Genomic DNA, 25,971 nt, shown 5'->3' with positions numbered 1-25,971 from the left:
ATTGCGAATACTTATGATTTATTGAGTATTTCCAGAGTTACGTACCGGTCTTCAGTTTACTCCATTTCTAGAAAAGACTGAAGTAAAAACCCTGTTTATTCCAGGACCAGACTTCCAGATGCTTAATCTTAACCCCTAAGAATGGACTATCAGTATATTTGAGAGACCAAAAAATTACACAGAGGCCCTGACCAGTAGAAATTACAACCAACAATATAAACTGGAACCAACAGTATAAATTTATGGGAACACACAGTATAAATTAATCGGCCGATTCGAGATAGACTCGATAGCAGTAAAATCAATAGTTTTCATTTTGGAATGCTTCTTTTGGAAACAATGCGAAACAATGCGAAATATGTCTTGTCTCTCGGAGAATGAGAGGCTGGAACATAAATTTACACTGCGAGTGTAAGCTGAGTTTTTCATATATACTGGGTTGGTCCGTGCCGGAGCCTTGTACTTACGCTCTGTTCATTAAATAGCTGTATTTGTTTAATGACATGCACAGCTAATTTTGAAGTAATTGCATGTCGAATGGCTCTATGTTCTACTGCTACGGAACTTTGCTTAATTATGTATATTTGTAATGAGCATATTAATGCATTGGTGCAATATTGTAAGCATGTGCATTTTATAAATAGAATATTGTGCAGCGTGTTGTGAATTATGTATTGTACAACACACTGTGTATAGTACCTTGGTAAAATGTGTAAGTGCTCGTAGCATGCAGAGCTATGCTTTGAGCCGAAAGAAGCATAATAATTATAACTATAGTACTACAACTTAATGTATTCAAGAGCACAGAATGTAAATATTATAGTGGTAATTATTATAGTAGTTATATGTATGTAAATATTATTTCATTCTGTAAATTTTAGTGCATTGAGTGATTTATATATAGTAGTGTGTTAACGTGCATATTATGAAATGTATAGCGCATGGTAAATACGGTATTTAATGTATCTAGCACATGTAATTTTTTAACTGCAATTAATTTAATCTGTAATTTTTCCCTCAATGTGTATTTCTAACAGTGTTTTTTATAAGCTTTTTGTATTAAGAATTATGTTGTATATAACAAAGAGTTACTACCACTGCCTATATTATTTAATCAAGAGTAATGTTCAATGTAATATGTAACCTATACACACAGTGCATTAAGTGTAGAAATGAGTTTTGTAAGGTGTCCTAAGTATAGTACAGTGTTCACTGTAATATGTATTATAAAAATTTTAGTGTATTGGGTGTTTTATATACAGCAGTATGTTAAGGTGCAATGTAACCAGTAGAATGTTTAATTACAAAGTTATTTTTGGTATGTTTTAAGAATACAGCAAAATTTATGCCACAGTTAACTTTTAACATGTTATTTAATCAAAAGTAATATGGGCTGTACTATGTCCTTAAATCTGTATTTTGTATATTATAAGTACAGCACAAAGTAAACAAAGAGGATTTCTGTGTGCAATATGTGTAATCTGTTTGTAATGCGCAATTTTGCTCTTTATTTAAGAGCTTTTAATTTATTTATCTGTTGTATTAAGTTATTTATTTAAGTCTGTCTTATATAACGAAGTTATGTACTATATAATCCAGTTATGTCTTATTTAAACAATTACATTGTTCAGAATCTATGTTGAATTGTCAAGAATAATATTCAGCGTAATATGTTGCAAAGTATAGTGTATTAAGTGTAGCATTGAGTTGTAAATGTGCCTTAAGTACAGTGCAATGATCAACGCAATGCATATTATGAAATGTACATTGTAGCGAGTATGTGTAGCAATGTGTTAACATGCGATGTAGCCAGGAAAATGTTTAATTTCGCATGCAGAAAAATCTATATTTTGCCCTTGTATGGCCATGTGCTTTGCCCTTGTATTGTTTTCGGAGTGTAGCTTCAGATAGTTGCGGGTTCCGGACGATACCCGACTAGTCTATGTAAGCCGTCCGGGTGTCCGGACCTGCTCTCATCTGTCACCTGCTACGGAACTTTAGGTACTTTATGTATCCAAGAATTGTATATACGTATATATGTGTCAAAAAGCATACTTATATAATTAATGTATATAGGTGAATGTAATCAATTAATCAAGTGTTTTTATCGCAATCAAGTATTCAAGTATATTATAAACAGTATTCATATAACATAATCATGTATCTATTATATCAACGCACACAAGTACTCAAATAATGAATGTAAAGAGGTTTAATGTATTCAAACTCTCAGGTGCATATCCATGTAATTCAGTCATGTATCCAATGTCTTAATGTATTTAATTGACGGATCATTAATGTAGTATTGCAAGTATTTAATGTATTTAAGAATTATGAGTATTTAGTAGTATTTGATGTATTTAAGAATTATGGCAGCTTGCGCCCAAGAGCATATGCAATGCATTTCAACAGTTAGTGTTTATATATTCATGTAGCTAACACATTCATGTAATACCATCCACGTACCTGTTTGATGTTTGTTCATGCGACTTCACAGGGAGGTCCGAGGCAGGTCTCCTAGGACTCGAGGGGCCTGCCAGTTTAAGATAGTAGAGGGCGTGGGACATATACCTTTCCTTAAGCACCAGGTATCCCCGTCCTCCGTCACTTGCTACGGAGCTTGGAGGAAGGCATACTCATAAATTTAACAACATCCCATAATTTATCAATGAATAATTAAATAGTTCGTGAGAAAATATGAACTCATCTATTACTTTATTGAGCTTGAATCACTCAACAAACAAAACTAATGCACTCATAGACCAATCAGCACAAAATATAATTTTAATATCATAAGCTACAAAAATACGGTACATAATAATAAACATGTTTCTGTTACAACAGTCATATCACGGTCAGTTTCTATATTTATACATGCATACATACGCACAAAAATACTCAGAGAAATGTTATGTAGTACAAAAATACAATAACTAATTCGATATGCTAATTATGTGTGATTTTATGAGGTCATAAGTAATACATGATAAATGATAGATATTTTATACATGTAACATAAATAAAATTATTCAGTGAACAGTTGATCTAATGCGTGCAAATTCCTATATGATTGTTCACTGCTTATCGGAAGAGTTGATTGACACTAACATAGCTTAATTCACCAATTAAAGCATCTCTGTATTCTTCTTTTCTTTGCGATGTAATTCATTATCATCTACCTAAATTATAAATATGGATTAGTTGAGATTAGCATTTGTCACAAATCAGACACTTTTAATGCTAACCTTAAGATGTAAAATAGGAATGATGTAGCACATGAAATACCAGACATAATTTATGATTCGCTTAAATTGCTTTACCAATAATGTGCTTTTACTGTAAATAAATTTCCTGTTTCAGCGAGGAAGTGTTAACAGAACGTAACAATACAATCAACTCTTTAAATAATATTTACAGAATATTACAAACATGACATCATTTCTAGTGGAAGACGAAAATAGAAAGTAAAAGAAATTATAGTAACGAATAAATTGAGAAAAGACTAGGAAGATACCAAAGTAATTAAAATTAAATGTAGAAAAGAGAATTAGCACTTGATATATATTAAAAGGTATAAAACGTCTTTACTTTTAAGTCCAATCTTCTGGTCTCATGTCTTATGGTCTTTACTTTTAAGTCCAGTCTTCTGGTCTCATGTCTCATGTCTCATGGTCTTTACTTTTAAGTCCAGCTTCATACGATCCAGTCTCATGGAAAGATTAAACCAGTCAGACTTATTTAAATGCGATAAGGAACTGCGTATATCTGCTTTTCTTGGACATCAAAATTTATCTCAGAAGATGAAACGCATTTTTCATGTCAAGTAACCATTAATTCAAGCTTAGGATTCTAGACTTTGGGGACTTTGACAGTTTGTCCTGTAATTCCTCGTAACCATGTTTTTCCGTTCTAAAAACAAGGACAGTGGGTTGAAAGCTTTGAAAGAACACTTTGACTCAGTGGACAGTGGGTCAGTGGGTTCAGGGGCTTTGGAAGAACACTTTGACTAGAATTCCAAACGGTCTGAACAATGGCCTAACTTATGGATTGTAAAAAGTAAAGAAAAGATCTAAGTTGATGTTAGGCATTTTGCCATCCGGTGCAATCTCTCCGGTTTGTAAATTTTGCCAGCTGACACACCCTTAAATTAAAAAACAATTGTCGACCAGCGAGGCTCGATCAGCACTGAAAATGATGCAAGACTGATGATAATCATTGGGTTGATGCTCTCTCGATTCATAAAACCGTACTAACGAATATTACTTTATTAACAAATACCTTAATTCATTCTTTCAACAACTGTACTCAAAGATTCAATGACATGTTCAACTGACATTCAAGTTCTTGCACATACGTTTTTGTTTATATTACATATGCTGTATCCATATATATCTTGAACAAGAACTGTGCTTTAATTTGGACCGCTTTTTGAATTACTAGCGAAAAGTGTTTATTGGGGGGGGAAGGAGAGGATTTTTTAATGAAAATTGAGATTTAGTTCCTGCAACTGGGTGCTTTGATTTCTTGTCAAAAGCTTCGCTGAAAATAATTCTAAGTTTAAAAGAATATTAATAAACAAGATAACGCAAAATAATTTAATTTCTATTTACCCTATCTTTATTGGCCAAATTAAAAAAAATAGTTGGAGTAGACTTTAAGATCCGAAATCCCACTCTGAGATCCAGAAGTAAACATACTTGCAGATTTTAACACAAAGTATGAGGCTACTTTTCAAGTTTTATTTACAGGAATTATGTTGCATTACCTGTTTTTCTAACGTTTTCTTATCATCTAGTCATTTCAGCTGCTGAGCACACAAAATTTTTGTTTTGTATACCTATATGTCTAATTATATTATATGTATCGATATATATCAAAGAAATTAGAAGATAGTGAGCAGTTTTTGAAAATGCAAGTTAAGTCTCTGTCATCAGTTATGTGAACTGGATCGTATAAAGTGGACTCCCTTCAAATCATCAGATCTCAATATAATATTGCGAAAAGATGTTCAAGAATTTTCAGAACTTATGCGATTTATAACAAACTTATAACACTAATTATTACATAATGTGTATGGTATTATAATTTAACAATGAGAAACATTAATAACGAATTATAGTAAAAGAAATATGATTGTAATTACACAAATGTCTTCTCTCACACCTTTATAAAAATCACTTCTTTCCAACGAATACAACAGAATCTCGTACATGATCTATCAAACTATCTTATCTTGAGTCAAAGGTCTTTTGTCGTCTTTCGGTGGATAGAATCCGTTTCCCCAGAAGTGAAGAAGCGGTCCTTTACCACAGTGAAGCCTAGGACGCAATCTCTTCTTCTCGCTATCGTAGTGCCAGACAACATTCCCGACGAGTCCGGACATGGCCAGCGAGATGACAGATGCGCAGCCGGACAGTATGAAGACGGCGATGAGAGGAATGTAGTAAGAAAGTGGTAGCAGAAACATGGGGATCAAAGAGATAGGTGTCACAATGGCGATGAAGATGCCAGGTATCAGGAACATGGTGGAGCACACATCTGTTGCACACTGAAGGCGTTGCCGTTTACGTTCTACCTCAACAGGAGCAGGATTAAATTCGAATTTCCTTGCTCTACAAAGAGTAAAAGGGAATTCACATTAAAATATGAACATATAATACTTTATTCTGGGTTATTTTATAGATAAAATGATACATATAAAAACCTTGAAGAACGTAGATGTTTGGGGCTTCGATGCCCTGCTCAGTATTTTACTTCCCTAAAGCTCCAGAACTTTACTACTAAAAACTTGTTCTTGATTAGAAGCCTTACTGTTAACGTAAACAGTCGATATTTTAATTGATTTTTTAAGTTAATAATATATATATTGCATATTAATTATATTACTTTACGAATAAGCAAAATAATAATAAATAAATAATACCATAAAGTGAGTTCTTACAATAAAATGAGCTCAAGCAAAAAAAATGTTACTGCAGAAACATAATACATTTTCAATACTCTACACTCTACAGCATTTATAGGGAAAAAGTAATTTTCCCATCAATACGTACATCAGTATCAAATATTATGGACTTCAGTTGAAAGAGGTCCTGACGTGTCGTATACTTCGTTCATTCACACATGGATGACTAGTGTTTGGTAAAAATATAGTTCTTTATTAAGACCTACAGTACTGTAGGTATTATTTAAGGTTATAAATACCGTAGGTATTTGTAATGACCTTACGGATTAATAAGGCACCATAAGGAAAACGACACCAACATTTATTAAAAATTAACTTTCAAAGAATAATGAAAAAAAAATTTAACATTTAAAGAATAAAGGCAAACTCGGAGCACTACCTCGCTCCTACAACATAATTAACCTACAACCTGCCTCCTCTGAGGCTAACATGCAACTGTCGTCCCTCTCACTTGCTGGGCTCTGCCAGGCAGCTGATTGGCTCACCGCTGCCAGATACATGACAGTATTTATTAAGACTAGACATCAGAAATGAAAACTTTAAGATTTATGTATGTTCTGTAGTCTTAAATATTAAAATAAACCAACATCTACATATACAAACTTTATATATTTATAAATAACTGACATACTTTGAGTTTTTACACCGCAATAAGTATTTTTAGTACTGTAACTGCAACTATTTCTTACAGGGAAAGTTTCAAAACCTTATTCACTTTAATATAGTCATTGTGATCTCCTTTCGTGATGGGATCCGATTTCCAGACCATTTATAACTCTGCCAGCACGTTTCTCAACCATTTTCAATGGCTTCTGTGATCCTCAAGTGTAGTTTATCACTGGAATAAATCATTTGTATTCAAACAGACTGACTGAAAGAAGTCACAGGAGTCACAGCCTAAAGAGCAAACCAGCCTTTTCTTAAATTTTTTTATCATGAGCTCCCTATCTTCTAATTGAATTTCTACTAGATTATCACTCAGAAGTAATGCGAATACCGAGTTGTTTTTGGCATTTGTAACTCACAGCTTCCACGTCCTTCAATGGATTTCGAATGAAGTGGTCAACTTCCCGTACATCTTATTTACGCTCGTGTACATGGCCAGCGATTTTCTTTTAAAATCGCATCTTTAAGTTTCAAAAATATGTAACCATCTCCATGCGGTGGGAGTGGGTTCTTGAGAAACTACGTTTTGGCATCGCACTGAGCTCCATTTCCTTTGTCTGACTTCCCATAATGAATGACGTAAAATCTTTTCTCTGTGGAATTTCTGTTTTTTAAATTTCCGCAACAAAAGCATTATACGAAAATGTAACCATTTTCCAGTATTAAGACATTATTTTAGTTGAATGTTTTTGTCATGTGGATTAGATTACAATATTTGATAAGTACGTGTTGCATGTTACCTAGCTTGACTCTGTAACGTCAGACATTCACCATACTCCGCTATTTCTTTAACTTTCATATATGTGTGACGAAATATGATATGAAATATACTTGATTTTTTTTCGTTGCAGTAATTTTGATGAGTGCTTGACTAGAGAAAACGTTATTATTTTGCAGTCGCGAGTGGATTGAAGATAGAAGATCCCTAAAACTTCGATTACGTAGTAGAAGATGCTGTCAACGTTTGAAAAATTACAAAATCATTTCTCATAATCCAGACATATCTTTATTACTTGTTGATAACTCTATGGGATAATATATCACGATGGGGACAATCTGCACCCCCACAGTTTTGATGATGACACATTATACAGCAGTTTTGATAGAAGCAGCCAAGCAACAGAAGTTTTAGCTAACAAGCGTAGAGGGGAAGAGAGAATATAGTTGGATTGGAGTGGTATTTATAGCAAGATTTTTCGTTAATCTGATTGGCTAAGAACAATACGCAATGCAGAAGGTTAAGATGATATAATGCGGAATTAGTTTTCAGATATGAAGCAGTTTCGAAAAAGTTATTACTATTTTTAGAACAGAAAAGGGGGGAAGTGTCCAAACCAATAAGAGGGATTAAGGGGCTATTTCTAATTTAAAGTTTAATTCAGAGTAAAACTCGTTACCACTGCAGACTACTAAGCACTCCCTCTCTCAAATATTAAACTTTTCGCTCTTTACGGTTATCTTTTAATCAATGCCACCTATTGTCAGAATTCAGTATGTGTAACTTAGTAACATAAATGGAAAAGCAACAGCAAGCTGTAACAAAGTTCTGTTCTTTGTTTATTTCACCAGTCATTGATTGGACATAATAAAAGCTCTTCTAAGTAGAAAATAAATAAATTGGGATTGGTAATGTTAATTCCGTTCATCCCCAAACAAAACGTGTTTTAGCCCAAAGGGGCAATTTGCCCAGAAGGGCTATTCATTTCATTTTGGCATTTTGCGTTGATTCACTATAAGCGGCGAATCGCTTTTTAAATTGTTGCCCCCAAATATTAGACCCTTGTATTATATTTAAAGAAATCAAATAATGAATAATCTGCATAAATGTATGTATGCTTCTCGCACTGTAATAAAACAACGGTAATTACAGCCATCAAAATTTGACCAGCGTACGTTTCCGCCCGAATATGGGCATCTAGAAGCCCAAATTTGGAATCTGGAATTTGTTTTATTATCTCTTTCATAGTTTGTAAACCTTTAATGAATTTTTGATAAACAAACTCAACAATTGCAAAGCGAGCAATGGCAACACTGTAAGGGGGAAAAAACAAATTATCTACAGCGCACGAGACTGTGTATCGGAAATTCTAGAGAAAAAGATAGGCTCATTTTAAAATTATTTTGCGATATTGCTTTAATGAATTTTATGGTTTAAGTGCGAAGAACTTGATATTTAATAAATAAAGGTAAAACACAAAACATTAAAAAATCGCCCCTTTGGGAGTAATTTTATGACCTCTTTTTTTGTTTAGTTTGTTTTGTTTAATTTATTTAACATGCAGCAGAAGCAGAACTGCAATCACGTCATTTCTCTCTCCACCCCCTTTTTGTTTTTGCATTCATGACCTTTTTTTTTTTTTTTTTTCTGTCGTATGTTGTGTCTGCAGATTTATGAGAGTGCTTGAGTGTGATGGATTGAATCCAACACCCTTTTTAGTTCGGCCACCAATATAGAGAGAATAAGCAATTTCAGGATCTAGCGAGCTTCGTATAACTTTGACTGACATAAATTATAATTAATGAAAACATAAAACCTTCTTTTTCCTTTAGGGTAAATATGCATTTGATCTACAGGAGAATAAAAATTATCAGGTTGACAAAGTAGACAAATGACTTGTTTTACACCTTCTACTCTTTCTACCCCATTTCAAACGGGCTGTGGTTCGAATTAGCGAACTGAGTTAAGGTTTCGCTACTTGTACTGTAATATAATAAAATAAAAATATGAGTCTTACAAATGTGGCAGGATTTACTCTCATATTTTTATTTTCAGTAGATGATAAAGTCACTGGCAGAGGTCCTAACTATAGCTGAATTTATCAGGTAGTACTCCGAAGTTGTCTCAGCAGCCATCTGTGACTGATTTGAGATAATGTTTTGTTTTCACTCGGTGACTACTCGTATAGTCAAATCAGGAGCTTACACGTTTCGTAAATGCATCATTAATCGGAATTAAATTGTCTTCTGATTTACGTAACACACGCTAATTATTTTCCGGATACCAATGTTACCTTTCAGTAACTATGAAAAACAACTTTATGCTAATCACGAATTAATCCCGCAATTTTCACAAACTGGAGACAGCTGGCATTTTAACTCATTCTTCCTCTTTTGATATCTATCAAGTACGATAAAAAAAGAACTCTTTCTTACTGTGCATGATGTGAATGAGTAAGTGCGCCATCTAGTGTTGAAGGGGAAAAGGAGTATTAATATATTATACACAAAAAGTAGATTAACCTTGACCGAGAAACAAGTGCGCTTTGAGATCACATTTCCTCTAAGAGTAACTCGTTTTCCAATTTTTTTTTTCACTCGCACTTTTTCAATCTCTTTCCTCATGTATAAAATTAATTATTTACTTCATTTTATGACTGAGATTTATTTGGAAACTAGTCTTATCATAAAACTGAACCCAAGTCAAGCCACTTCAGTGTGCAAAAAGAAAAGGTTACTTGTTTTCAAATTTCTCATAATTTTAATAACAAAATATGCTTTTTCTCCAATATCACAATAACTAGAGTCAAACTGGAACATCGTTTGAAAGAAGCAGCTAAAACAGAAGGCTCCTTATATATGCGCCCTCAGTTCGATTCTGACAACAAAATACATCGGCTACGTACTTGTTTTCTTGGATTTCACTAATTGAAACGTAAATACTAGTTAGTATAGTTTAAAAATTCGTCATGAAAACATCTCTTCCAATAGAGCAGGGTTTCTTAAACCTTTTTCAGTAGCGACCACTTTTTACCACTGAGATTTTTTCGCGATCCTCAGGATTGGATTGGATTGGATTGGATTATTCAGTTCAAAGGGAGGGATGCCTTCCGTGGAGGACTTTCCAAGGGAAACTGGCTCGTATACACGTTACACATGGGGAAAACCACGAAAACGCCCATGCAGCCAGCCCGTTCGCGGGATTCGAACCTCGGACCGAACTACCAGTGTTCAGCGTCTTTACCGCTCGGCCGCTGGTGGGCTCGCGACCCTCAGGACCCCATAATATTTACGAAAATTTTGTGGGACCCCATAAGCATTGCACAAATCCAACACACGCGTGAGTGAAACTCAATTGTTTTCACTTGTACTGTAATATACTATTGCAGTTTTAGGTCATTAACTTTAATATATAATTTTAAGACATAGAAAAGTGTGAAACTTTTAAATAAGTTGTAGAGACATTAGGTTAATCGGAAAAGCAGTACAGATGAAAAATTAGCAACGCCTTCACCGGGAATCGAAACGCGGACCTTTCAATTACGCGCTGAGCGTGCAGACCACTACACCACGGAGGCACGCTAAGAAGACAGGAAAAATACCTTATCTACTCCCCCTTTTAAAGGGCGGCTGGGGTTTTTCAGGGAACCCAGTCGCCAAACCCTAGGTGAGGAGAATCGACATCTAACACCCTTTTTAGTTCAGGCGCCAATGTAGAGACAATAGGCAATTTGTAAGCAGGCAAGATGAAAAATGAGCAACCCTTCGCCGGGAATCGAACCGCGGACTTCTCAATTACGCGCTTAGCGTGCAGACCACTACACCACGAAGGTAAGCTAAGAAGGCGGGAGAAATACCTCATAAAGTAACTAACGAAATGACAGCGTCACATGCAAAGCAAGTAAAATGAAAGTTTCTATTATACAAAGAATGCGTCGAAACGTTTTCCTTTTTCCTTTGTCTGTATTGTCTTATCTTTATCTATTTTCAGATAGATTGCGTAAAAATATTTGGAAAGTATAAAATTATTATAATAAGTTAAAGAAATATCAAAACTGCTAAATTTTTGGCGACCCCCTGTTGCAGGTCCTGCGACCCCCAAGGGAGTCGTGACCCACATTTTAAGAAACGTTGCAATAGAGAAATAGGCCAGCGTAAAATTTAAAATTAGGGAAAATGCGCTCACTTAATTTGGGGTGCATAGATTTTCAATAACGTTTCAGCGGCTATCAGAATTTGGTATGTCTTCTTCAGAAGCAAAATATTTCTTACCTTTTTTGTTTCAAAAGTGTTTTGCTCCTGAGGATGAGGAATTTACATTTGATCACTCTCAAAATCAAAAATTTTATTCAAAATCAAAACATAGCTAAAGTTTTCTTTTCCCCCTCCAAATTTACTTTTTTATGTTTACTTAACAATTAACGCCGAATAACAATTAACGAATTCTGCCTATCGAATGAAATATTAAGGCAACGTAAAAGAAAGATCATAGCAAAGGAAGTGCCAAGCAGTTTCTTATTTTCTAGCAAGGCATATTTTTGTATTAATTACAACATAAATTTAATTCAGACTTTTCCTTTCTGAAATTTGTAATCACACCCCTGGTGGATATTCCGAGTTTAGAACTTCTCTGATTTATTCATACGATATTCAAAATAAGAAAACGTCATTAGGGAAGTATAATGATAAGCGCATTTTTAATAAATGTAAGCTATTAGTAAACTGCGTTTCAATTTTCCTCTTCAAAAGTCACTGGCCGACAGAGCTAGAAAAAACAGCACAGCTAATAGCAGGTATTTGCTTGAGTAGTTCGCCATTTCTTTTCATGCTCATGTTTGCATGACAAACGTTAATAACGAGATCACCCAACCGAAATATTCATCCTACATCGTTTTATGGAATATACCTAACACTATTTTTACTTCCTACTAATTACACACATCAATCGGTTTATTAAAGAAATGTAAAAATAAATCTTTAAATAAAATCTTCGTAAATTTTTTGCTCCTATTTAGAATTTTTGCAGTGTTTTTACACGGCTAGCCATGTAAAAGCACTGCAAAGATTTCTTCTGAACTAAACAAGAGTTCGTCTACACAGACTCTCAAGATTTCTGTGCAGATGAACTCTTGTTTAGTTCAGAAGTTTTGGTTTTGCTGAAACACGAAGCAATTGTTCAACTTCATTCTCATTCGGGAATAGCCAAACGCATCGCTGATTTAGCCGTCTCATCTTCAAGAGCATGGTGCATCAGAAGGTGTGATAGATGAAATGGGAAGGAACATCACAAGCAACCATGCTTTAGGCGGATCTGAAATCTCCCCTTGGAATTCGAACTAGAAATCAGTCTAGGCTAACCACTCAGTGCGATTCATGAATAAAAATAAGATATTTTTGTAATATTCCGCCATCTGAAGTCGTATATTTGTGCTATTATCAATTTCGCATAAATGTATAAATCATATAGGAGAATGAAATGAGATGTTACTTTCCTTCGCCCCCCCCAAAAAAAACTATGCTATAGAGATCTGTCGACTTTTTTATAATTTTTAGTCAAGAAAAGAACTGCTCCTCTCCCCCCCTTTTTTTAATTTCCAGATATAACGATCAACCTCAATCAAATAATTCAAAATTAATACGTATGGTACGAAACTACAGAAAGAAGGTGATACGTGTAAAATTTCTTGATGTATATGTTCTTTAATAAAAATTTCGTCTGAAGTTCTTAAAAATTCAGAAATTTTGCATGTTATATCGCAACTTGCGTGTTCTACAACCTCTAAAGGCAGAAAAGAAAAGCTCTTCAACAGTCTATATCATATATATCAGCATTCAAGGATAATTAACTTCTATTACAGAAACTGCAACGCAAGCCATGCGATCCGAAAGCTCCAATAGTTTATATCAGGGTTTCTTAAACTGTGGAATAATTTTACATTACCAAATATTTTTACACAATGTATCTGAAAATAGATAATGATAAGACAATACAGGTAAAGAAAAAAACGAAATCGTTTCGACGCATTCTTTTTATAATATAAACGCTCATTTTCCTTGCTTTGCACGAGACGCTGTCATTTCGTCTGTTACTTATTTAAAATTTTCATATTGTTCTATGTCTTAAAATTTAGAGATTAAAGTTAATGACCTAAAACTGCAATAGTATATTACAGTACAAGTGAAAGAATTGACAGTTTCACTGACGCGTGTGTCGGATTTGCGCAAAATTTTTGTAAATATTATGGGGTCCTGGGGCTCGCGAAAATGTCTTTGATAAAAAGGTGTCGGGACTGAAAAAAGTTTAAGAAACCCTGGTTTATGTCAATAATTGAAGAATGGTGCACAAAATAGAGAATACCCATCAATGCCCATAAATCTCAGTTGCTAATTATTCGTAAAAAGCACGTGAATATTTTACATAAGAGAAGCCTAACTCTTTGATAAAAATATTCCGAAAGTCGCAAAAAAATCCAATATCTAAAAATTCAAAAGCCAAATATCTTCGTATCACTTTTAGTAGCAAACTTAATTGGAAGAATCACATCGAAAATGTTACGAATAAATCAAAAGTCATCAACTGCCTTATTCCAGTTATTGGCAATTATTCCAAACTAGACTTAAGAAAGAAACGCTTGGACTACTCTTACCAAAAACGACCTGCTCACTCCAACAAGTGCAAAATAAATATATGGGTATGATCACTAACGCAACTTCTACACGCGCAACCAAAGGACCTCAGTATTGAAACTACTGATAAGTTTCTCAACAAAATCAATAGAAATTTCTACAAAAAAAAAAAAAAAAAAAAAAAAAAAAAAACTACTACTTGTAACCATCTAATGAATCTTGTTTCAATACGAAATTCTACAAGAGGATAAAGAATTATGTTCTTGTACTGCATATCTCCTAAGAGATCAAGTTTCCGCAGCGTAAACTCTATACATGCACTCCAGTATTTGTATATATTGTACATATTATTTTTTCTGTCTCTATTTGAATTTACTGTTTGTATTTTGTGTTCCTATTTTTAGCTCTACTATGACTTAAATCTCATATTCCAACCCATTAGCACTCTAGTTTGATCTCTCAAACTTAGGAGAAAATCTTCTCCTCTCTTCCACTTTTGTTAAATATTTTCTTCTGGGAAGCTCACTTAACGTATTTTCACGTGACGTGTCATTAGGGCAACATTTTTACTGAACGGCTCACACTGCAAAATTCGCAATATCGTGGCATAACTTTACCGATACGATCGAGAAACTGATTCCATTACCTTTATCTCGGGCAAGAAACTTTTGTTTTATTTAGAAAACAATATTGAAATTATCTCTGCGCCTTTTGAGTTGATGTTATTCTTTTAAATGATTCTAAAAGCTAGGGAGAAACAATAAAATTTGACCTTTGGAAGTTAATGAATCTTTTTGTTTACTATTTCACTATGATTTTTCTACTAAAACATGCTTATGTGTAGAATTACGAAAGCATCGTCTTTCTTGTAATACCTAGAATTATTACATGAAAATTGTTCTCCTTTATATGCACATTGTGTATTTGATAAATTGAGTAATTAAAGTTGTTATTGACAAATAAAAATAATATTTGTTTGTAACTGACAAATAAAAATATTCGTAAATTAAAACCTACTCAGGAAATTTCTTTTCTGGCTAAGAAAAATATAGCTATGATTCTTTGCGCTGGTACAGCTGCAATTATTAATAAGTAAAACAAGATTTTTACCAATTTTACCATATACAGTGCCAGATTGTGGGGCAGCTGCATAGAGGATTTAGCTTAATGGGACACCCAAATACATCAAAACGTTAATAAGTTCTTCTGTTGCTACGATATTAAAAGGAGTCAAAAACGCTTTCAACCCATCATGTGAAAATGTCTTAGTATAACATCTAGAAAGATTATATTAAAAAGTTCGTTTAAATTTTTCAGAAATGATTTACGCAGCATCTAAATCTCCCAGCACCTTTAAAGCGAAGGCCCACCAGCGGCCGAGCGGTAAAGTCGCTGAACACTGGAAATTCGGTCTGAGGTTTGAATCCCGCGAATGGGCTGGCTGCATGAGTCTTTTCATAGTTTTCCTCATGTATAACGTGTGTACAAGGTTAGTTTTCCTTAGAAAGTCCTCCACGAAGGCATCCTTTCCCTTAGGCAGATAGCCCTCGAGGTTTTGCCGTAATCACATAAACAAAACAACACCTTTAAAGCTTAGTTACTGAATACTTTATAAAGTATCTTCTCCCTCCTTCCAGAATGCCTTCGTGGTGTAACAGTAGCACACTTGGCTTGTATTCGAAAGGTCAGGATTCAAGCCCCGGCGAGGGCCCTGCTTATTTTTCATGTTTCCTGCTTCCAAATATCCCTAATGATTCTACAGTGTTTTAATGCAATAATCATTAATTTCGATGCATTTCTTCAGACAAGCCATTCTCTGATTGTAGAATGTGTGAAAACGGTTTTTCTTCTTAGAGTTTTCCACACGGAGAAATTTTAAAACCAAAAATGAACCAGACTGTTCTTTCGACAGGTACCAAACAGTGGATTAAATCATCTTGGTGTTGAATAGCCTGAACAATTTGATTTTTCTTCTGAAATATGAATCAGCATACCATAAAGTGATGCACCACTAAACTCCCAAAGCTAAAATAAATTGCAGTTTGAAAGCTACAATCTAACACCTTCGAAAAAGAGTTTTAACATTAAAGATTTATTAATTTTTTTAAATTACTATCTGATCTTTGTACTCATATTCCAGTTTAACACTTAAAACAATTTAAAAACAAATAGTTATAATAGATTTAACTAGTTCAAGAATTAATTTCGGGAAGTCCAAGATGAAAAACACAGGATTCTATCATGAAATGAGCTCTTCAGCATGGCAGTGGCAAACGATATTTGCAGAAAAATTATTGGCTATGATATTCCACCCTATTTTGTCATAAATTAATTCCATATAGACTTACTTGATAAAGAAAACATTTAATTATTCCACACATACTTGTTCATTTTACTTACTGAATAGCTTTGCGTACAATGTTTGAAAAGAATATTTCTCACAAATGAAATGGCAGAAATTTCGGTTCTGCAGACACGAAATTCTCGTGCTGACAATAATAAATTACTCTTTAGACTAACAATAAAATATTCAAAGACTTAGAATGACTTCCATCACGTAAATAAATAACATTCCTCCCATTTTGCAGCAATATTGTCTTTATTTACGCGTTCTGCTTCATTTCTAATGAAAGGAAATGCGGTATTTTCTATTTTCTCGAGTCGATAAATAACCCCAAGGTTATTTAATTTGTGTTTCGGTTACAGTTAAAAGCTAGGCCTTCACCTGTTTCTGGGTCATTTGAAGAGATTGGGAAGAAAAGATGCCCAAGGAAAGACTACGTTCCAGTTAAAAGTGTTTTTTTTTATTTTTTTTTAAAGTTCTATAAAAACAAGTTTCCACAATTAAATCGTCGGGTCATGTAAACTCCTACTAGCATTGTTCTGATATATTATTTATTTAATATCGAGTATAGCTTTTAGCTTTTTATTATTATTATTATTATTTTGGTATGGTTTATACTGCAAATTTAGAATGAGTTGCGCTTTCATATCTTATATATAGATGTTTATTTCTTGATTTGCAATTTAATTTTTCATGAAGAAGAGCGTTTAAATTAATATTTATAGTAAAGTTTTATATAATTAAAGGCTTCCTACCTTTTATTTGAAATAGCCACGAAAGCGTGATTTTTCGAAAAGGTATTTATAGGTACTTAAACTCATTTTCTCCTTGATGCCAAGAACTTAAAACTCTGTTTACTGTCGAAGTTTTGATTCATATATATATATCAGTAAATGTTCACACATTTCTATTACTGCCATTAAAAGTTTCCTTTGCATTGAAATTCCAAGGAGAGGAAAATTCAGTATCATTACTATGTCTCTTAACATTAACTATGGTTCCTTCTTTAAAGATAAATACAGACGTATTGAAGAAAAGATAATATTTCGAAATTTTTATCAGCGAAATTAAAACGTTAAAAAATTAAGCATATTAGTGAAACTTCAAAAATATCAACTCAGTTCTTTCAAAACCGGGTTTAAATATTTTTACATGCAATGTCAAAGAAACAAGAAAGACCAGATAATTTTTTAATACACTCTTTAAGTAAAAGATAAAGTGCAATTTATTTCACAGTAATCATTTTATAAAAGGAAAGGTGAATATCAGTAAATGTCCGTACATTTCTATCACTGCCAATAAAAGTTTCCTCCACATTAAAATTTGAAGGAGAGGAGAATTCAGTAACACTATTCTGTCTCTTAACATTAACTATCGTTCTTTTTTAAAGATAAATATAGGCGTTTTGAAGAACAGATACTAAATGATTTTGAAATTTTTGTCAGAGAAAAGATTACGAAATTGTTATCAGAGATATTAAAATGTTAAAAATTTGAATATACTTATGAAGCTTCAAAATTATCCACTCAGTATTTTAAAAACAGTCTTTAAATAATTTTAAATTCAATGTAAAAAGATGTAAAAAGAATAAGACCAGAGAATTTTTCAAATACATTCTTTAAATAAAAGATTAAGTGGGATCTATTTCAAAATAATCATTTTATAGAAGGAATGGCGAATAGCGAAAATTTTAAATGTAGGACAAAATTTTATAAAAAAAAATATCTATCTTCAGTTTTAGAACAGAAAATTGCTCCTTAAAGAACAGAGACCCGTTTCATATCGTCTCTCGAAATGTATTTAATAGTTGAAAGCAAAGCTACTTTGCTATTAAACTTCGCAAAGTATAAAAAATGATTGATTAGCTATGTGGAAGAAACTGTAACATGTCTCTTTGTACCAAACAAATCAGAAGCTCAATATCAAGATCCTGACTGCAAGTATATCTCTTACAATATCAAGGAGAACAACTAAAATTATAATCATAGGTCAAGACTTCATTTCCACTTTAACCAGCAATCTAATATTTGGATTTATAACACAGAATGAATAATGCAACCTCTTGTGCAAAGTCTGTGTCACGAAGCAAATTTCTCTAATTAGTTTGATGGTGTATAAACTGTAAAAGCAGGACAAGAAATTTTAGAACTAAGGGAAAAAAAAACACAGAAATTCCTCGCACTTGCAAAAAATAGGCTGTGTTCTAAATTTTATTTAGTTACCTTCATATTAATAAAGATAATGAATGTACGAATATTTGAATGATTGAATTTTGATCAGTCAGTCACTGATTAAGATATGTGATTTTAATTAATGAAGAGCGCATCTCAGTAATCCAGCATTACAGGAAATTTTATGAAATTTGCTCAAAATAATCCTACTTAGAAAAACGTAGTTTGTCGCTATGACAAAAGTTGAGACAAGTTCAATCAATATGACAAAAGTTCAGATGTATTTGGCGATAAGCTGATGTATTATGTTGTAAAGTAGCTGGCTTCTCAGCTTATATTAAGCCTTTAAGTGATCTCCGCACAACAGTCAAGTGATTTGTCAGTTTGAACTTCTTTGATGTTATTGAATACTTTCCCGGAAACCTAATATCCTGAAAATTACTCACCATGAAACAGCACACTGTCCTTTCAAATTAATTTTCAGATTACAAGAATTATGTTTGAATTCGTAGGGGATTTGAAATGTGTTAAGATAGCTTACCCACTCTCATTACCTCGCTGTCAATTCGAAGCAAACACAACAGTTATTCTTGTATCGTTAAAAGGGACAAAACACGTTGAAAGAAATCTTTGTTTTAAAAGTGGTTAAACAATAGGTCGGTTGGCTGCTCTGCATTTGCTTTCAGTTCTTTTCCTCAAAGTAGAAGTAGTGAAAAACTGTTTTTCGTTGACGATTATTGGAAGTGAAGATCTTTCTTTGGGGTATATGGTTTTGTCTGGGAGCCGTTGGCCATAAATAAGATATTCACTATTATAAGAATTCGCCGGCATATTTACAAAGCCTACAGACCTTTTCTCTACGGTCTGCTCTCATTGGATGAAACGTCTCCTTGGCGGTCATTTTCAGAATGGCGAGTTATCGCCATGTAGGCTTTGTAACGAACTCCAAACACACCTTGTGAGCTTCCAGTACAGAGAAGAGAAACGGCATTTGTTTTATTAGAATTTTTTTTATTTTATAAATGAAAGCAAAGGGAAATTATCGGGAATACACTTTTAAATAACCATCTCATCTTATTAATAGTTTATTTGTATTTGGATAAAGAATGAACTGGAACTGTTAAAAGTTCGGTAGTTATTTGCGAGAAACGTGTTTACTTGGAAATGGTGCACCTTTTTGTCATTTATGTTAGAAAGAGTCTGTTGTGTAAATTTTCATAAGGCATTAATTTATGCAAGTTATCGCGGGGAACATGATATAGTAAAATAAATCATAACGCAAAATAAAACAAGTTGAAACATTTAAGAACGTCGGATACCTATTCATTTTACTTAAATTATAAGTAAGTATAACTAAAATTATATTTTATTCGAGGATGCGCTATTTCGACACTAACGTTTTTTGGCACAGCACGCTCACAAACAAACGGCAAAGGCGATGAAGTAAAAGTCGCCAAGCACAAGATTCCGTAACCCCACGTTTACTGTTTTAACCAACTGGAGCAAACCGTAGCAGAAAAGGTCTGTAGGCTTTGTGAATATGCAAGTCACCGTTCGTTGGCAAATAAACATTCGCATACCAAACAAAATTATCGCCAACCATGTACATCAAATGAAGATTAACCAGTATTGCATTTATAATTCATAAAATTTGATTTACAGTAAGTGAAGTTTAATTATTTACCAAAACCACCCGGTATATTTTGTCACTGCAATCACGTAAGTTTGGGCAATCATAACCTCTATATTCATTTTCTCTCGTCCCACCTCGAAGCATTGAAACAGAAATAATTAAATTAATATTTTGTCAAACTTATATTTTTACAACATATATATATATATATATATATATATATATATATATAAAGTTTTTTAAACGCTTGCTTTTTTAAGATTGAAACAAGAGATTAATAAACAAAGGTGGCAATAATAAATCGTGCCTTATTGCACAGGCTGACCCTGTACACCAGTAAGGCTAACCGCTTTTTCTGACCAGCAGTCGAGTTCAAATTACGAAACATTTAACGAAAACAGTTTTTAAGGTTAAGTCCTTCGAAAGTTACAAAGCGTTCCATCAAATTAAAGATTCAATTTGTTGCTTGTCTCTCTGCATGATGAATAGAGTTCATTGCCTGATGAAAGGCCGCCAACTGAAAATGTATTGTTTTTCATGTCATTCCAGCTATCTGAGGAAGGAGCGAAGGATGTCTAAATATCAGACTTTTAGTGCTAAGAAATTAGAAGTCGAATGTAGGATGACTATGAGGGAACGAATGCGAAAGTTTTGATAACAAAATGCAGAACATATCCGTGATAGATGAAGACTGGCATTTTGAAAGAATTCTCTTTCTCCTTTTCCTTCTAAACGAATTTCACACTTCGAAATAAATTTTAATTCTTCTGACATTTTTAATCATCGAAAATATAATGATTGCATATATACGAAAAACAATATAAAATTTTCTTAATATTAATGATGCTCATATAGCATTTTATGCTACCGGTACAAGTTTGATTTTGGAAACTTTTGCGAACTTCAGTTTTTAATATAATATTTTAAGATAGTAGTGTAAGGTATTTTAATAAAATTAATTTTAAGGCAATCCTACTTATTTTTTTAACATCGCATTTCTCAGTTAAGTCATGCCTTAAAGATGAGAAATGTTAATTAATTAATAACATTTTAAGAATGTCAAAGCTATCTAAGGAATCTACGTCTGAGCAAAATTCTGCTGCGCAAAAGTTTACATAAAAGATTTCGTTCAAGCATTCTTCCAAAATATAATAAAAATAGTTATTTTTGGTAATCAAAATTTGTTACTCGTTTTGCAAGACCGTATTTGAAATGCGTTTCAAAGTTTTCCAGAGTAGTATGTCTGCTTTTCCTGATACATCTTAGGTTCGACACTTTAAAATTATCATGAGAATAAATCTTAATCGTAAAACAATTTGAAAGGAATCTCTAGGTATCTCTAAGCTCTAGGTATTTGTCGTTTATGGATTTCTGTAATTTTAGATAAGCTCGCATATTCCTACTACAGACAAACTGCAGTTTGAGAACCATCAAAAATGAAATTTTAAACAATTTTTTTTTCTTCTTATTAATCACATTAACAAAATCAAAATGTATAAAAAAAATCCGAAAGGATTCAGATTTTAACCGATGGCTCCAAACGATTTGTTAAGGTTTCTTACGCTCTCGTTGAGCTCGCAGCACTCACTGCTAATCCATTTCTTTTCGTCTTTTTAGCTTTATTATTAAGCATAATTTTCTTCGCACTTATGCTATATATAATTCAAAAGCAAAATTACAAAATTTTAAAAGCAACATCTGTTTAGAATTCCCGATGCAGTGCCAAGTGTTGGCATACATTTTTATTTATTTTCCAGTCTTTCCTCAGTTCACCATATCAGTGTTCAAATTTTTGTAGAAAGATGGTTTGCATTTTTTCTCTTATTAATGTTTTGTACGTTAACTTATTAAATATCATGTTCTTCGCACTTACACCGCATAAAATTAAATTCAACACTAAAATCACAAAATATTTAAAAACAGCATATCTTTAGAATATTCGATAAACAATTTCAAACACTAAATGAAAATATTATACTCCGTACAGTATTGCCATCGCTTGCTTTGAAATCAATGAGTTTGTTAATAAAAAATTCATTAAAGGCTTACAAAATATGAAATATAAAATTTGAAATTCAAAATTCGGATTTCCAGTTACACATATTTGGGTAGAGGACTAAGTTATTCAAAATTTGATAGCTCTAGGCACCCTCGTTATTTTCGCAATGCGAGGAACATACATACATCCATCTATGCATATTCTTCATTATTTAATTTCTTTACAAATAATAGTATAGAGAGTCAAATCTGAAATACAAAACTAAAAAAGTATAAAACTGAAAGGTCTGTAAATAAAGTAATGAAACTTTTTTTAGGATAAATTACATATCCATTCGATCTCCTTGGAGTTAATTAACTTGGGAGGCTAGGTATGGCCTAATTTTTCATAGCAGTGCTAGAATTCCAAAATTGAAATGGCCTTCAACTAATCGATCATAGCTTCTTTAATATTTTCTGTGGTTCCAAACCCGTGTTCCTTCAAATGGGTTTTCAGTCTAAGGAAGAGAGAAAAGTCACAGAGAGTAAAAGGTCAGGCGAAAAAGTGTACTCCCCTCCTGCCGCCGGAAAAAACATCGGCATTGCTTTTCGACCCAAAAACACCATTAAGGAAAGTTTTCTGTGATAAGGAGCGAAGCAGCCACTTGTTAAAATTTGTTGAACAATTGCATGATTTAAACTTAGCCTTCTGCTATTAAATCTTATAGTAAGTCATTGATCCGTCCACAAAAGGTCCCTTATTTTGACCGCATTTTCAGAAGTTCTTTTTGAAGGCCTTCCGAAGCGAGGTCATCCTCAGTTGATTCTTGACTTTCTAAAAGTTATTTCCACACTTATAAACTGAGGCTATACGATAGGTTGACCTTGGTGCCCTTTATAGGACAACCAATCCTACTCAGAGGCTCTGTAAATGTCTTATATTGGGTTATACCGTGACATTTCGCATCACAGATCCAGAGTATCTTAGTTTATCTTATCAGCAATAAACTAAATATTGAATATTCCTCCTTTTATTTAGCATAAAAGTAATTAAGTAATGCATCTATAGCATGATATTTTCCTATTCATAGATTAAAACAAGTCAAACATACATTTTCTTCTGCACTAATACTGATCATGTTATTGTTACTTATGCTCACTTGTCTAACAGCAACATCAGCTCAAACCCACGAAATTCCTCGTCGCAAGGAGCGCTCAAGATACGTCTGTTGTTGGCACGATACGATTTTGCTCAGTTCCGCCCAAATTTTTTATGGAGAGCACCCCGGGACGACGGGTCCGAGGGTCTCCCCCTCCTCTCCCCTTTCACCAAACCACACGGGAGGGCTTTCAACTCGCCGCATATTTAGAGTGCCGCCATGCCTCACCGACACTATACATTTACAAGCATCAATGCCTTCTTCGGGATTCGAGCCCGGGAACTTTGTCACGGCAGTCAGAGATGCTAACAACTATATCGGTTGGGCAGGGCATATGATCATTCTAGTAAAGATAAATTCGAATTAAATGATTATGCTTTCAGCCAGAAAGAAGGTAAAAACGGCAGGAAGGAGAAACAACACAGCAACCCTTTTAAAATATCCACCATACAAATAGAAAGACATTTCGTTATGGTTGGCATATCATCTGGATCCTTAAGGACACGATTTCTACTGCAGTCACATTTTACTACACAGGCACCGAAAAACAAAATATACTGAGAAATAGTTTCCGAATGAGATATACTCAGGGCAACAAAATCATTCAAAGCCAAATCAGAGCTTATTTAGGGAACGCAAAGCTTTGTAAAGTTGATCACTGATGGGACTTTTATTTGTGATTAAAATTTTTCTTTTCATCTGCAAGCAAGAAGAAAGAAATTTTAGGTCTAGATCATATTTTTTCAATAAATCAGTAAATATTAGTTTATATTACAAATCGAATTACCAATATCTTCGATTTAAAGTTTGATTTCTGGTCTGGCTTAAACTGTGTTACGACAATGTCATATTATCACTCAGTCAATAATGGTCATTTGCATTTGATGTTATTAAAGAATTTTGGAGCATCTGAGCTTAAAACATAAAAGAGATGGGTAATTAGTAAGCATAAATAAATATTTTATTATTTTCTAATAAAAATTTAATTAATATATGTTTTTTGATTTAACGGTATACGCGATTTAATTATAATCTTTGTAACTGATAATCGCTAAACAAAGTTTGCATATGAAAAAGAGTATAGAAAAATTATTCATAGCCCTTCTTTCCTACATAAGAAAAACATTCTTGACTATTCAAGTATTTTCTAAACTATAGTTTTCACGTTTAGTAATTTGATAGTCAGTTTTAGTCATGTTTGTGATCTATAATTAATACGCAAAATAACGAAACAAAAAAAAATAATGAAATAAGCGCACGTAAGTTGTTACGTATATAACAAATATTGTAATCTATACGTTTCTATAGGCCATTTCCATAAGTCATAATCTAGAAGTCAACAGATGAAGGTTTAGGGCAAAAACGCATTGAAGATAGAGGACGTTTTCCCTTACAACTGGAGCATTTTAGAATGTGTAGTAGACAGCGGTGAAATGTACGATGAAGTTTAATCTTTTAAAAACTTCATGTCCATCTACAGTGGAATCACATCACTCATGATGGACAAAGAAGTCCTCACGATTGTCTAAAAACAATGTTTCGAAGAAAAGACACATCCAAAATTCTGTATTGTTTTCGTCGAAAAGATCTTCACATCTGTCTCAGCTATTATGTCGAAATTTTACCTTAATTAATAATGCCACGCAGTTGCAAGCGTGACAAGGGTCTGAAGATACGTTATTCATAAATGGAAGTTTTCTTTTTGGATTCTTCTAAACCAGATTTCCTTGAACTTTATGGAAATGGAGGAAGAGTAAAATAATACTGATCTATTGCTGAACTTCCACATAAATATTCTCACCACTGCCATTCATAATATTTCACCATGATTAAAATGAGTCATATTTCCTAGTGGCAGTGAGCTTGTATCTTAAAAGACCAATTTCAATTGTATCTTGGGCTCAACAGTCATCCAGTATATTACGCTTTAGGATTACTTACGGATATATTCTAGAATAATAAATATCCTTGTGGTATTAATCAAATATCTTTGTAAATTATTTTTCTACTGCACTTCTATTTCTTTTACTACTGAGAAGAGATGTAAGATTAAGAGAAAAAATTAAATAGTCATCTGGAATACATTTTACAAGAAAATATAGCTTTAAATCCCAAGTCTCAAATGTAATCTAACTTACTAAGAACATAGTGAGCGCTGATATGAAGAACAAATTTAACAATTAGTCAGCGGTATTATTATTATTTTCAACGTAAAATTTTATTTAAATTGTTTTAGACAAATTACAAAAATTTACAAAAAGGAATACGGTTAATATATCTGTGTTCAAACTGAAAATGTTGTAAACAGATTCCCTGCCTACCAGTTGTTATCTATGCTATGCTGTGAACTACGAGGATCTGTTCCAGTTTCCTTCATTTTTCATCAATAAATTTTAGAGAAAATAAATTAGGAACAAAATAATGTAACTTCAAATAAATTTATTATCGTAATAGAAACTATGCGGCTGCAACAGACTTCCGCTTTTTCAAGACGCTTATGATCATATGATCACCAGTATATGATGATCATTCTTATTTTTAAAACAAGTTTCATTTTCTATTCAGCACCACACTGAATATCATTTGCGTGTTATTGATCTTTAAACGTGAAAACTAGTACACGGTAAATAAGCGCTTACAACAAAGAGGTCAAGCTACACAGGATATTTATAGCGTTGAAAAAAAGTAGGTGTTGACCATTTCCAACAACA

General features: G+C 33.2%; 1 protein-coding gene across 2 annotated transcripts in view; it reads right to left on the bottom strand.

Annotated features, from left to right (window-relative positions):
* Nucleotides 1-2,766: 2,766 nt before the first annotated feature.
* The window catches only part of LOC118202138 (uncharacterized), a 58,861-nt gene continuing 35,656 nt past the window's right edge, over nt 2,767-25,971 (bottom strand). Inside the window, exons 3-4 of one of the 2 annotated variants that reach the window (XR_015039503.1) lie at nt 5,164-5,612; nt 2,767-3,179 (exon numbers count right to left, since the gene is read on the bottom strand). Coding sequence is in view for 1 of the 2 variants with exons in the window: in XM_035374293.2 (XP_035230184.2) it covers nt 5,219-5,612 (394 nt within the window). In the remaining variant the exon portion in view is untranslated. Of the gene's footprint in view, nt 5,613-25,971 lie in introns of both variants that reach the window. The other variant, XM_035374293.2, reaches the window with a different exon arrangement.

This window comes from Stegodyphus dumicola, chromosome 2, assembly GCF_044657685.1.
Source record: "Stegodyphus dumicola isolate Sdum_Otavi_A_Nest chromosome 2, ASM4465768v1".
Classification (NCBI taxonomy): Eukaryota; Metazoa; Arthropoda; class Arachnida; order Araneae; family Eresidae; genus Stegodyphus; species Stegodyphus dumicola.
The sequence above is the reverse complement of the archived record's forward strand: the minus strand, read 5'-3'. Positions and strand labels throughout refer to the sequence as shown.